This window comes from Rattus norvegicus, chromosome 7 (genome assembly GCF_036323735.1).
Source record: "Rattus norvegicus strain BN/NHsdMcwi chromosome 7, GRCr8, whole genome shotgun sequence".
Taxonomy (NCBI): Eukaryota; Metazoa; Chordata; class Mammalia; order Rodentia; family Muridae; genus Rattus; species Rattus norvegicus.
In genome coordinates this window covers 5,847,383-5,861,681 of record NC_086025.1, presented here as the reverse complement: position 1 = coordinate 5,861,681, position 14,299 = coordinate 5,847,383, and the positions used below count along the sequence as shown (strand labels likewise).

General features: G+C 35.7%; 1 protein-coding gene across 1 annotated transcript; it reads left to right on the top strand.

Annotated features, from left to right (window-relative positions):
- The first annotated feature begins 12,060 nt into the window (after positions 1-12,060).
- Positions 12,061-13,011, top strand: Or6c68 (olfactory receptor family 6 subfamily C member 68). Its single transcript, NM_001000075.1, has one exon. It carries the CDS (start codon positions 12,061-12,063, stop codon positions 13,009-13,011), a length of 951 nt encoding a protein of 316 aa, NP_001000075.1.
- Positions 13,012-14,299: the final 1,288 nt, after the last annotated feature.

Sequence of the window (14,299 nt, the reverse complement as noted above, 5' to 3'; positions counted from 1 at the left end):
ATGCTTTCTCAACATCTAATGTGATGATCATGTGGGTTTTTATTTTCATTGAGTTTGTTATATAGTGGATTATGTTGGTGGATTTCCATGTATTGAAACATCCCTGCATTCCTGTGATGAAGCCTATTTGATCATGATGGATGATCATTTTGAAGTATTTGTGGACTCAGTTTGTGAGAATTTTATTGAATATTTTTGTGTCAATATTCGTAAGAGAAATTCACCTGAAGTTCCCTTTCTTTGTTGCTTCTTTGTGTGGTTTAGGTATAAGCATAATTATGGCTTCATAGAAGGAATTTGGTACTGCTCCATATATTTCTATTGAGTAGAATATTTTGGACAGTATTGGTAATAGGTCTTCTATGAAGTTCTAAAAGAATTCTGTAGTTAATACATCTGGTCCTGGGTTCTTTTTGGTCAGGAGACATTTAATAACTGCTTCAATTTCTTTAGGAGTTATGGGATTGTTTAGATGGTTTATCTGTTCCTGATTTAATTTTGGTCCCTGTCTAGAAAATTGTCGATTTCCTCCAATTTTTTCCAGTTTTGTTGAATATAGGCTTTTGGAGTGGGATATGATGATTCTTTTTAAATTTCCTCAAATTCTTTTGTTATGTCTCCATTTTCATTTCTGATTTTGCTAATTTGGATACACTCTCTGTGCCCTCTGGTTAGTCTGCTTAAGATTTTATCTATCTTGTTAATTTTCTCAAAGAACCGTCTCCTAGTTTTGCTGATACTTTGTATAGTCCATTTTGTTTCTAATTGGTTGACTTCATACCAGAATTTGATTATTTCTTGTCGTCTACTCCTCTCAGGTATATTTCCTGCTTTTTGTTTAAGAAGTTTTAGGTATGCTGTCAAGCTACTAATGTTTGTTCTCTTTCTTTTTTGAGGTGCTCAGAGCTAAGCATTTTCCTCTCAGTACTGCTTTCATTGTGTCCCATAAGTTTGGATATATTGTGCCTTCATTTTCATAAATTCTACGAGGTCTATAATTTCTTTCTCTATTTCTTCCTTGAACAAGTTATCATTGAGTAGAGCATTGTTACACTTCCTTGTATATGTGGGCTTTCTGTCATTTTTTTTGGTTGTTATTGAAGGCCAGCCTTAGTCTTTGGTGAACTGATAGGATGCATGGGACTATTTCTATCTTCTTATATCTCTTTTTTGACTGATTATGGTCATTTTTTGAGGAAGTACCATAAAGTGCTTAAAAGATATTATATTCTTTTTTTTTTGGATAAAATATTCTATAAATATTTGTTAAGTTCATTTGCTTCATAACTCTCTTTACTTTCTTTATGTCTCTGTTCAATTTCTGTTTTCATGATCTGTCCATTCATGAAAGTGGGGTTTTCAAACCTCATACTATTATTCTGTGAGGTGAAATGTGTGATTTGAGCTTTAGTAAGATTTCTTTTATGAATGTAGGTGCCCTTGCATTTGGAGCATAGACATTTAGGATTGAGAATTCATCTTAGTGGATTTTTCCTTTGATGAATATGAAGTGTCCTTCCTTGTCTTTTTTGATGATTTTTAGTTGAAAGTTGATTTTATTCAATATTAGAATGGCAACTCCAGCTTGTTGCTTTGGAACATTTGCTTGGAAAATTATTTTCCAGTCTTCACTTTGAGATTCTGTCTGTCTTTGTCTCTGAGGTGTATTTCTTGTATGCAGCAAAATGCTGGGTCCTTTTTAGGTATTCATTCTATTAGTCTGTGTCTTTTTATTGGAGAATTAAGTCAATTAATATTAAGAGATATTAAGGAATAGTGATTGTTGCTTCCTGTTATATTTGTTGTTCGAGGTAGAATTATGTTTCTCTCTCCTTCTCTCTCTCTCTCTCTCTCTCTCTCTCTCTCTCTCTCTCTCTGTTTTGTTGCAAGGAGATTATTGCTTTTTCTAGGATGTAGTTTCCCTCCGTATGTTCGAGGTTTCCATATATTATCCTTTGTAGGATGGGATTCACAGAAAGATATTGTGTAAATTTGGTTTTGTCATGGGATATCTTAGTTTCTCCATCTATGTTAATTGAGAGTTTTGCTGCGTATAGTAATTTGGGCTGGTATTTGTTTTATTCATAGGGTCTGTGTGACATCTGCCCAGGATCTGCTGCCTTTCATAGTCTCTGGTGGGAAGTCTGGTATAATTGTGATAGGTCTGCCTTTATATGTTCCTTGAGCTTTTTCCCTTTTAATGTTCTTTGTTTGTTTTGTGCTTTGGTGTTTTGACTATGATGTGATGGGAGGAATTTCTTTTCTCGTCTAATCTATTTGGAGTTCTGTATGTTTCTTGTATGTTTTGGGGCATCTCTCTCTTTAGGTTAGAGAAGTTTTCTTCTATAATTTTGTTGAAGATAATTAATGGCCCTGTAAGCTTCCATCTTTTCTATACCTTTTATCCTTAGGTTTGATCTTCTCATTGTGTCCTGAATTTCCTGGATGTTTTGGGCTACGAGTTCTTTGGTTTTTTTTTTTTTTTTTGTTTTTCTATTGTTTGTTTGCTTTTTTGTTTTTGTTTGTTTGTTTGTTTTTGCATTTAACATTATCTTTAATGCTTGTGTCTATGTTTTCTATGGTATGTTCTGTCCGTGGGAATCTCTCTTCTTTCTCTTGCATTCTGTTGGTGATCTTAGCATCTCTGACTCCTGATCTCTTCCCTAGATTTTCTATCTCGAGGGTTGTCTGCCTTCGTGAGTTTTTTTTTTTTATTGATTCTATTTCCATTTTAAATCCTTAATGGTTTTGTTTAATTCCTTCATCTATTTCATTGTGTTTTCCTGTACTTTTTAAGGGATTATTCTGTTCCCTCTTTCAGGACTTCTACTTGTTTACTTGAGTTGTCCTGCATTTCTTTATGTCCTTCTTAAAGTCCTCCATGGTCATCATAAAATGTGATTTTAAAACTAAACCTTGCATTTTCAGTGTGTTTGGATACCCAGCATTTGCTTTGGTGGGAGAACTGGGTACTGATGATACCAAGTAATCTTTGTTTCTGTTGCTTATGTTCCTGAAATTGCCTCTTCCCATCAGGTTGCATCTGGTGTTATCGTGTCTTGCTGTCTTAGATAGTGTCTAGACCCTCCTGTAGGCATGTGTGGCAGCACTACTATAGACATGTTTACTTTCAGGTGGATCCGGGAACAGAGAGCTCTGCTCGTAGGTGTGTAGGTGCTCCTGGCAATTGATTTTCAGCTTAATGTGCAGGCAGAAATCCAAAGGGTCCTGCCCCTGATTGCTCTTAAATCCCTGTGCTAAGGAGAAATTTCCTCTTGGGTCAGAATATGGGCAGAGATTAGTTGCTTCCTCTGAGTTCAGGAGGGTCCACATTTCTGAGGGTCCAGTTCTCTCCCATGTGGGATTGGGTGCAGGGAGATGTGAAACTGTTTCAGTTCAGTTCCTTGAACATTCAGAAACCAGCATGTCTTTCTGCCAACTGTTCCTATATTCCTGTATGCAAAGCCACTATGCAGTTTTCTCTTGGGCCAGGGGTGTGAGTAGATGTGGGCAGAAGTGGCGGTCTGTCCTGAGGTCTTGGGATTATCCACACTTCTGGGAGTTCAGATCTCTCCTCCACAGGATTTGGGTGCAGGGAGCTAAATGATTGGATCAGTTCAGTTTTGGGCACATCCAGAAACAGCAAGCGCCCTGTCCCAGAGGACTTCTGATTTTGTGTGTCCTAAGTCCAACAGGCAGGTCACTTGTATCAGAAATGTTGGTGTTACTTCTGCTCTCCAGAGTGTAGGTTTTCCTGGTACCTGGCTTTCACCTCTCAGAGCAGGCAGAAGCCTAAGTGTCCTGCGCTGACTGCTCCTAGATCCTTCTGCCCAGAGGGCACAGCTGGCACTAGGCTACTTCCTCTTAGCCCAGGAATGTGGGCAGAAAGTAGTTGTCTCCTCTGAGTTCTCAGGAGTGTCCACCCTTCTGAGGGTCCAGTTCTCTCCCCCATGGAATTTGCATTGAAGATTTTTTTCTATCATCTGCTTTCTTCCTTAATTTCTTTCTTCAGTGACTTGAAGTTCTTGTCTTTCAATTCTTTGGTTAGAGTTACATCAGGTTATTTTATATTATTTGTGTCTATTGTAAAAAGTGATGTTTCCTGAAGTTCTTTCTTAGTCTATTTATCTTTTGTTTAAAGGAGTGCTATAGATTTTAGTTGAGTTCATTTTGTATTCAATTGCTTTCCTGATGGTGTTTTTCAGTCATAGGAGTTTCCTAGTAGAATTTTTAAGGTCAATTATGTATGCAACCATATCATCTATATTAGCAGTATTTGACTTCCTCCTTCCCACTTTGAATCCCTTTGATCTCCTAAAGTTGTCTTATTGTTCTAGCTAGAACTTCAAGAGCTAGGGAAATAGTGAGCAGCCTTGACCCTAATTTTAATGGAACTACTTTATCTTTCCATTTAAGTTGATGTTGATTATTGGCTTGCTGTAAATTGGCTTTATTATGTTTAGCTCTGCAGCTGGTATCCCTGACCACCCCAAGACTTTTGGCCTGAAACAGTGTTGGATTTTGCCAAATATTTTTTTTTTCAGCTTCTCATGAGATGACCATGAGAAGGGAAAATTTGGGAAGTCAATTGTATTTGATGGTGTTTTACCTTGTAAACATGTGAAGGAGTGTTTTCCTGAAATAGACCTAGGTAAAAGACTAAGGCAGACTTGTGAAGTAATGTTTCACTGAAGCAGTCATAGGAGAGAGGATATTCTGCTAAAGCAAATACATAAAAGGACATGTGATGAAGGATCTTTGCTAACAACACATATGTATTGCTCTGACCTACATTAAATAGTTGAGCTCCATTTATTTGGATTCTGTACACTCGGGCTAATTGGATGCACATGATGAGGTAAGACTCCTGCTGAGGCAAGGCACTTGGTGGACACATGATGTTTGAGGGTATAAATAGGACTCAATTGAGTGATAGATACAGAGCTTGGCTTGTTGATACAGCTAGCTGTGTAACACTTGTGGATCTTGCATCTTTGCTGATCTTTGCTTTCCTTAAAGAGGCACAACTGAGTACTTCTCCTGGTATCCCTGCTAAGTCATGTCACCACTGTTGCTATCTGAACATGACCCAACTAGACTACTGAGGTATCTACAAAGTGTTTGTGAGTAGATTGAGCTGCCATTGCCTGCTAACCTATAAACTGAACTGCCGATTTCAAGATAACACACACTGGAGTTGCTACAAAGAACCGTTTACATGGGTCCACTTCCCCTATATCTGTTCTTCACTACTACCTCTGGTGTTTGGTGGCCTACAAAAGAGTATTGAGTGTTTAAGAACCATTACTAAAAATAAGGCTTGGAAGAATTAAGTTTACAATCATTTTTTTTTCTTTTAGTTTGTTTATATGGTGTATTTCATTGATGAATTTTTGTATGTTGAACCATCCCTGTATCCATGTGATGAGACTAACTTGATCATTGTAGATGATGTTTTTGATGTGTTCTTGGATTTAATTGGTGTGTATTTTATTATTTTTGCCTCAGTGTTCATGAGGGATATTTTTTCTGAATTTTTCTTCCTTTGTTGAGTGTTTGTGTGATTTAGGTATCAAGGTGACATTGGCCTATAAAGTAAGTTTGGAAATGTTCCTTCTGTTTCTATTTTGTAGAGTAATTTGAGGACTATTGGTATTAGTTCTTCTTTGAAAGTCTGGTAGAATGCTGCACTAAAACCATCTGACTCTGAGTATTTTTTTTTTTTTTGGTTAGGAAATGTTTAAAATCATTTACATTCCCTGAAAGGTTATATGACTGTTTCATTTACCTAATTTTGATTTAATTTGGGTAAGTGGTATCTGTCTAGAAAATCATCCATTTTATTTAGATTTTACAGTACTGTAGAGTATCTTCTATGCCTGGGATTCTTTCTTCCACTCTCTCTTCCATGCCTTGTATTCAGTTGCTGATGCTTGTGTATGTAGTTCCGGTCTTTTACCTAGGTTTTCCATACCCATTATTTCCTTAGTTTGTGTTTTCTTTATTGCTTTCATTTTCATTTTCAGGCCTTGAACTGTTTTACTCCTTTCCTTTGCTTCTTTCATTGGATTTTTCCTCAATATTTTTAAAGGACTTTTACATTTTCTTTTTAAAGATCTCTATCTTTTTTATAAAGTTGGGTTTACAGTCATCTTTTTGTGTTTCAGCTGTGTTAGACTATCCATGGCTTGTTGTAATAGAATAGCTGGGCTCTAATGGTACCATACTGCACTAGCTCTTGTTTATCTTGTTCTTATGCTGGTCTTTAGCCATCTCTGAGTTTTGACAATGAAGTTGAGGGAAGAGCATGCTGCTTACCTCTGATGGTCATGCCCTAGCTGTACCCAGAAGGCACAGATTTCGTTGGTGAGGATTCTTACCTGGATGTTTCGATAGCTCCACAGGCCTCCTCTGCGAGGCTGGCAGAGCAATGGTCCAGAGGATGGAGGTCAGGGAACAGTACACATTTTCTTTGTTTCTATCTTCCTAAAATTAAAAAATAATGCCTACTCTAGTGTGTACTGTAGTGTGTACTACATTTTCTCCATGCATTCCTCTGTTGAAGGATATCTGGGTTGTTTCCAGTTTCTGGCTATTATAAACAAGGCTGCTATAAACATAGTGGAGCTTGTGTCCTTGTTAAAGGTGGGAGCATCATCTGGGTATATGCCCAGGAGTCTTATATCTGTTTACTCAGGTAGTACTATGTCCAATTTTCTGAGGAACCAATAGACTGATTTCCAGAGTGGTTTTACCAGTGTGCAATCCCATCAACAATGAAAGAGTGTTCTTCTTTCTCCTCATCCTTGCCATCATCTGCTATCACCTGAGTTTTGGTCTTAGCCTTTTACACTGGTATGAGGTGGAATCTCAGGGTTGTTTTGATTTGCATTTTCTTGATGACTAAGGATGTTGAACATTTCTTTAGGTATTGTATGGCCATTTTTGGATGATAATACTTTGTTTAGCTCTATACCCCATTTTTAACAGAATTATTGGTTTCTCTGGAGTCTAACTTCTTGCATGCATGCTAGAGAGGAGCCTGATATAGCTGTCTCCTGAAAGGCTCTGCCAGAGCCTGACAAATACGGATGCAGAGGCAGGCAGTCAACTATTGGACTGAGAATGGGGTCCCCAATTGAGGAGATAGAGAAAGGACTGAAAGAACTAAAGGTGCTTGGATGCACAAAGAAACAACAGCAATATCAAGTAAGCAGACACCCCGGAACTCCCACGGACTAAACCACCAACCAAACGTTACACATGAAGAGACTCTTGTCTCCAGCTGCATATGTAGCAGATGATGGTCTTTTTTTGGCATCAATGGGAGGAGAGGACCTTGGTCCTGGAAAGGCTTGATGTCCCAGTGTAGGGGAATGCCAGGCCGAGGACGTGGGAAGGAGTTGGTGGGTGTGTATGTGGGGGAGCACCCTCATAGAAGCAGGAGAAGGGGGATGGAATAGGGAGTTTATGGAGGGGAAATGAGTAAAGGGTATAATATTTGAAATGTAAATAAAGAAAATATTCAATATAAAAAGAAACAATGAAAGAAGAGAAAACAATGCCTAGCCATGACTTTTGTCTGCTTTGTTGACTGCAATAAGATAACTACTTTGAAATAATCCTGAAGTACATGATAAGTTCTTAGCAAATATTTGTTGAATAAATAAGGGCTTGTATTTTAAAGAATGGGAGAAATTGATGATGGATGGATTATACAAAAGAAGGCAGAACTTCATTCATTAGAATACAGTGCACACATATCTATTCCAAACTCTCCACAGATATCTAAGAATCCCTCTTGCTGCTCTCGTTTTGTTCATCCTCATCTTCTTCTCAGTTTCAGTGATGACTCTTTTGAAGATTTGTTCATACATGAGCATCAGAGATCTACTTATTTTTCCTTCCCAGGACCCAACAGAGATGTCATTTAGACTAAAAAGAACCACATGTACTTTACACCACTGTCTTCTCGCTTAGAGCATTTTTAAATAAAGCTTTCTAGTACAATAAAAATGGTGTCTTTCCTCAGGCCAACATACTAAGGTTATCCCCAGTTCTTCATATTCACACTAATTCCTTTTTTTTCACATAGAGGCCTCACAAATTTTTAACATATATAATAGGATATGGTAGACTACACAAACATGACCTTTTCCTATCTGAAGAACATTTTTGTGAATCATATGTACAGCAGTGATCACATGTGCCAAGATGGTCACCAGTGAGCCCATGTGCCAAGATAGTCACATGAAACCTTGAGGCAATGTGTGTTGCAGAGAAGCAATGCTAACAAGTATCAAAACTGACAGCTATCATTACAAATGTGAAAATAAAACATAAATTCTGTCATACAGAATGGCATCCAACAGATTATTAGTGTTGCCTCACTTAATTGTTGAGTGTTATCTCTAGTTTTGGTGGTGGGTTTTTTCTTTCCTTTTATTATAAAATTTTCATAATGTCCACAACTTATTTTGTAAGGATACAGTGATCTTAAACCAGTTTTCTAACTGTGGACAATACAGGAATCCTTTATATAGTATTTTTTGAGTTCTTCTGTCCAGAACGAACAGTGTGCCTAATGTTATCTCATCCCCCGGGCTTTACCCTATTATTGCCTGTGAGTTGATTGCCAAAAAATTATATTGATTCCTTAGTTACTTTTAAACATGAGACTCCAAGGATTCTTTTGTTTCTTGTCTCTACTCTATAATAGTTGAAATATATAAAAACGGTAACAATGTTTAGTGTTAAATACATCCAGAAACTCAACTCTTCTTAATTACTTGACTGTCCATGACAAAACTAACAATCTATGCTGTGCATTACTGTACTATAGCTTGTAAGAAAGCAGAAATAAATCTTTGTTTTAAATGTCAGATGCTCTATCATGGATACTTTGTGTGCCAGGGGCTCAGATACTTCAGGGCCTTTTCAGAATCAGTGTGGATTCCTGAGAAAACTTGGAGTTTACATCTCTGATGCAGTGTCACTCTACAGTTGGGCCTTCCTGTTAGCAACTACAGAGAAACTGCCAAATAGATACCATGTAATAATTTCCAGCTCAAAAAGGGTAAGTGTGAACACATTTTACTCCACTTGAGTTCACATGTATAATTGTATGTATTACATAGACACTTGTGCAGTGGTGATTGGGAACTATAGTGACATGTTTTTCGCGTTAATAGTGAACAGTTGTTTAATAAACAATCAACATTGAATACATATGCTAGCATTACATAGAAATATTCTACCATTATTTATGAATTTTTGATGGAATGATGATGCTAGAAATTATGAGCATGCCTGATTTAGAAAAAATCAATAATAAAATTTCTCACAAACATATATCCATATATTGAAAGATATTTAAATATATTATCTGTGTGGTGGTGGTGCATGCCTTTAATCTTAAGTATCAGGAAGCAGGGTCAATCAGTTTTCTAAATTTGAGGCCAGTCTCAACTGCAAAGCAAGTTCAAGGACACCCAAGGCTACACAAAGTAACCCTGTCTCAAAATACCAAAAAATATACATAAAATATCAGTAAAATGACTTTTTTTGAGATTTTATTATTCATTTTTGTTCATTGAAAATTAAACACTCAAAATATCACTTAATCAATATATATATTATGGTATTATTAACTTTTCTACTTTTGTTCAAGTGTGAATTTAAAAAAAGCCATATATGTAGGATAAAAAATTAAAGGTAATATCAATACCTTAGTAACGTTGAGTTAAATACCAAAGAAGCTAGTGGGTAATGAGTTGAGACTGTGAAAGAGGAAGATATAGCCTGATGTAAGGGTCTGTAATTTCCATAACTTAGGATGCAGTGGCAATAGGATAGTAAACTTGACTTAACACAGACTGGAGAGGGAACACCTATACCACATTATATGAGATATAAATAAATGGATGGACAGATTCATAGAGAATAGATAGATACATAGATACATAGATACATAGGTAGACAGAGAGAAAGATATTGGGGAATCCAGCTCTCAGAGTGTGAGCTGCAGTCACCTAATACAATGAACTTAAGTATGTTTAAGCTGCCACATCTTTTCCCTTGATTATTGGAGTGTCCCACTCCAATGGTGGTGCACAGTATAAGTGGGGCAAGTAGCAACAGAAGACAGTGCTCACACAGACAAAAAATACAGAAATAGTAAGGCACCATTCAAAAGTCTACAAGTCCATGAATCAAGACTTTCTGAAGTTAATAAATTCAGCAAGAGAGTTGATGGGAAGAATAACACCTAATGTTCCAAAGACTGTAATGCATTGAAGTTTCTGTTAAAGTTCATATAAAATTTTGAAGGTTTCCAAAGAAATGATCCTTTAAGTGTTAGACATGATACACATTGCATGCTGGGATGAAATGTTCTACTACAGCCCATAAATAAGAATAGGTAATATGTTTCAACTGAATATATAACTATATTGAAAAAAAACCTCTTTGATAAAAATGTTTCAACCATAGGAAAATGGTTTAATCTTAAAAAGATTTTATTTTTAGACAAGTAAAAAAATAAGTTCTGAAAATATAATATGTAGGCTAAAACACTATTCAATATAGATGGGGAAACTACCTTAGTTTGGCTAATGATTTTAACAAATTGAACATTCTTAGTTTCTGATCTCAATTATTCACGGAACAAAATATTGAACAAACATAGAGGAATAAACATGGAAAATTAGTTGTATTTGGTGTTTTTAATCTCTCTCAGGTATTACATGCAAAGTAAAAAAAATAATTGCATAAAATATTCATTTAAGTTATTTTGTCCATAATTAATATTCCTTTACACCAGCAGTACCAGCATATCATCTAACTGTTCTTCCGTTTTATTTCTCAACCATTTTGGTTTAAAAAACAAATAAGACTAACTCTGTCTTTGTTTTGATAACCAGTAAAATAAACGTTTTTGAAAATTCAGTAGTCAGTCAAGTATAATCCAATAGTGAGAGGACAATGACTGAGACATACAACTCTGAAGACTGACTTCCCACTGATTTAGGAGAAAGTGGGCACATACTTTACCTCTTGGTGCCTCAGACTTCTAATTTTCAAGTACATATGGGGCCAGCAAAATATCTCTATGTGTTTGCTGTACTTTGTCTCTATTTTTTTTGTTTGTTGTTTGTTTTCTCCTTCTCTGCTTTGTTTTTATGCTATCTTATTGTATCTTTATTATTAATGTTTATTGTTATTAATTATGTTGGATACTTGTTTCTATTATAATAAAAGAATGGGTGTAAATTTGGATGGGTGAGAAAACTGGAAGCATATAGGAGGAGTAAGGGAGAGAAAACTGTGATCAGAATATATTGTATTAAAAATTTATTTTAATTAAATAAATTAAAGATGTCTCAGTGTCTCAGTGGGATAAAGGTCTTTCCACCATACCTGAAATACTGAGTTTAATAGTTGTTGCTCAGATGTTACAGGTAGAGAATTAAGAACTACAAGTTGTCCTCTGACCTCCATATATATGTACATGCATACACAAAAATAAATGCATAAACATATAAATTTTAAAATAAATTCTGTGGAGATAATAGACCACCATACTTTTCAGGTTAATGTTAGAATTGCGGTAGTACCTATGTGCTACAGCTAGAATACTGCTAGTACATGTCAAAAGATTTATATGTTTTAAATGGTTTGTGAGTTAAGTCACAGGAAGATATGCAATGGCACATTTCAAGTGAATAAGATCAGAAATTAACAATGTAAAACTAAATAACTGAAGTAAAGAAGGAAGGATGCAGTTTGTAGTAAAAATATTTTGCAGCTTTGTTTTAATCTTCTCCATAATATGTTTTATAAACATGCTATCACCTACATACCTAACTGAAACCATAAATGCATCTGGACATATAAACACATACTGTCTCATTCTGAAATTCTTGATATTAATAAAATGACTAATAGACACATAATTGAATGGTTATGAAAGAGCTCATTAATAATAATTTGTCGTTGTGTTCTACAGTCCAAGACACCAGGACATTAACATTTAGGTTTGGAAAATTTCTGATGTTGACAATGAGAAACCACACTTCAATTACAACATTCATCCTCCTGGGACTCACCGACGATCCTCAGCTGCAGATTTTGCTTTTCATCTTTCTATTTATCACCTACCTATTGAGTGTAACTGATAATTTAACTATCATTACCCCCACTACAGTGGATCCCTACCTTAAAACTCCCACGTATTTCTTCCTCCAAAATTTCTCTTTCCTAGAAATCTCATTTACAAGTGCCTGTGTCCCAAGATTCTTATACAGTATTTCCACTGGAGACAGAACAATTACATACAATGCATGTGCAACTCAACTGTTTTTTACAGATCTGTTTGGGGTAACTGGATTTTTTCTTCTGGCTATCATGTCATATTATCGCTACATGGCCATCTGTAAACCTTTGCATTATATGACCATCATGAATAACAAGGTTTGCAGAACAATGGTTATTCTTTGTTGGATGGCAGCATTCATGATTATCCTTCCTCCACTTAGTTTGGGTTTTCACCTGGAATTCTGCGACTCTAATATCATTGATCATTTTGGATGTGATGCAAACCCTATTCTGAAAATATCATGCTCAGATACGTGGTTAATTGAGCAGATGGTAATAGGTTCTGCAGTATTGACCTTCATCATTACTCTTCTGTGTGTCGTCTTTTCACACATATACATCATAAGGACAGTTCTAAAATTCCCTTCTGTTCAACAAAAGAGAAAGGCCCTTTCAACTTGTTCTTCGCACATGATTGTGGTTTCCATCACCTATGGCAGCTGCATCTTCATCTATATCAAACCATCTGCCAAAGAAGAGGTAACCATTAATAAAGGGGTGTCCCTGCTTATTTCTTCCATATCACCCATGCTGAACCCCTTCATATATACTCTAAGGAACAAGCAAGTTAAACAAGCTTCTCATGACTTACTTAAGAAACTTGCATTTCTCTTAAGTAAAGTGTACTTAAGGTGACTAATCAAAACACCTTCTCTCTTAAATTTTCATTCACAAATAGCAAGCTTTATACTGTCTTAGACTACAGGTAATAATGTTGACCTCTTTATCATTTTTGTTGGTTGGGGTGTTTTTGTTTTTGTTGTTGCTGGTGCTGCTATTTTTAGATGGTTTTTGTTTGTTTGTTTGTTTGTTTGTCTAATTGTCTAGTTGTTTTGAGATAGCATCTCACTATGTAGTCTTGGTTGGCTTTTACCTCAAAGAGATTTCCCTGCCTCTGCCTCCATAGTGGTGGGATTAAAGACATATACCACTGTACCTTGCCCAAGGAGACAATTAACTTTCTATTAATTCAATTATTAAGAAAGTAAATACTGAGAAATGTGATATATAAAAATGTGTCACTTTTCATTCTTAACCAGCAATTATTAAAATAAATCACATTTTCTTTGTTTCCAGATGATTTTCCTTTCCCATCTATGATAAGAAGTGAAGGCATTTCTTTACATGGTTTCCTTGAGAAGTCATTTTTTAGCAAGACATGAGTTATTCTCCTACTTTTAAATATGACAGATTTAAGTAACAGCCTTTTACACATCTATAGCAAAATGAGAAAATTTGAATAAAAATGAAAGAAAAAAATTAAATTAAAAGTGAAGTTTTGTGCACACTTAATATAAAAGGATTACTACCATAATTCTGTAGGAAGTTTCTATGGATCCATTAAAGACAGCTTATTATAAGTTGCAGGACTAATAGAAATTAACTTGAACTAACATGAATCATAATCTCATAGTTTATAAGTAAAAATCTGTGATACATACTGTACTGATCATGTCTTGTTGAATTTTTATTATACTTTAAGATAGAAAGTATTCTAATATTTCATGTGAATCAAGAAGTGTAACACTCATCTTCTTTGAATACCTCAAAATAAATATCAAATGATTTATTACCATTTACCTACTTAGCAAAGTGTAAGTCAATGACAAAATTGGGCTGAAGATGTGGCCTTAAAAGATATCACTTGCCTACAAGCATTCTTAAAAGATTTAGCAATATGAGTCAAGAAATTTATATGCAGGGCTTCTGAAATGGCTCAATAATTAAGGACACTTGTTTATCCTAAGGACCCAGGTTCAGTTCCCAGCACCCATATGGCGGCTCTCAAACATCTGTGATTCAAGTTCTAGGAGATCCAATGCCGTCTTCTGACTCTGTCTGTCTCTCTGTCTCTCTGTCTCTGACACATACACACACACACACACACACACACACACACACACACACTAAAAATAAACAAACT

Coding starts and splice junctions, on each gene's coding strand:
- Or6c68 (NM_001000075.1), top strand. CDS start 12,061: ATGAGAAACCACACTTCAATTACAACATTCATCCTCCTGGGACTCACC.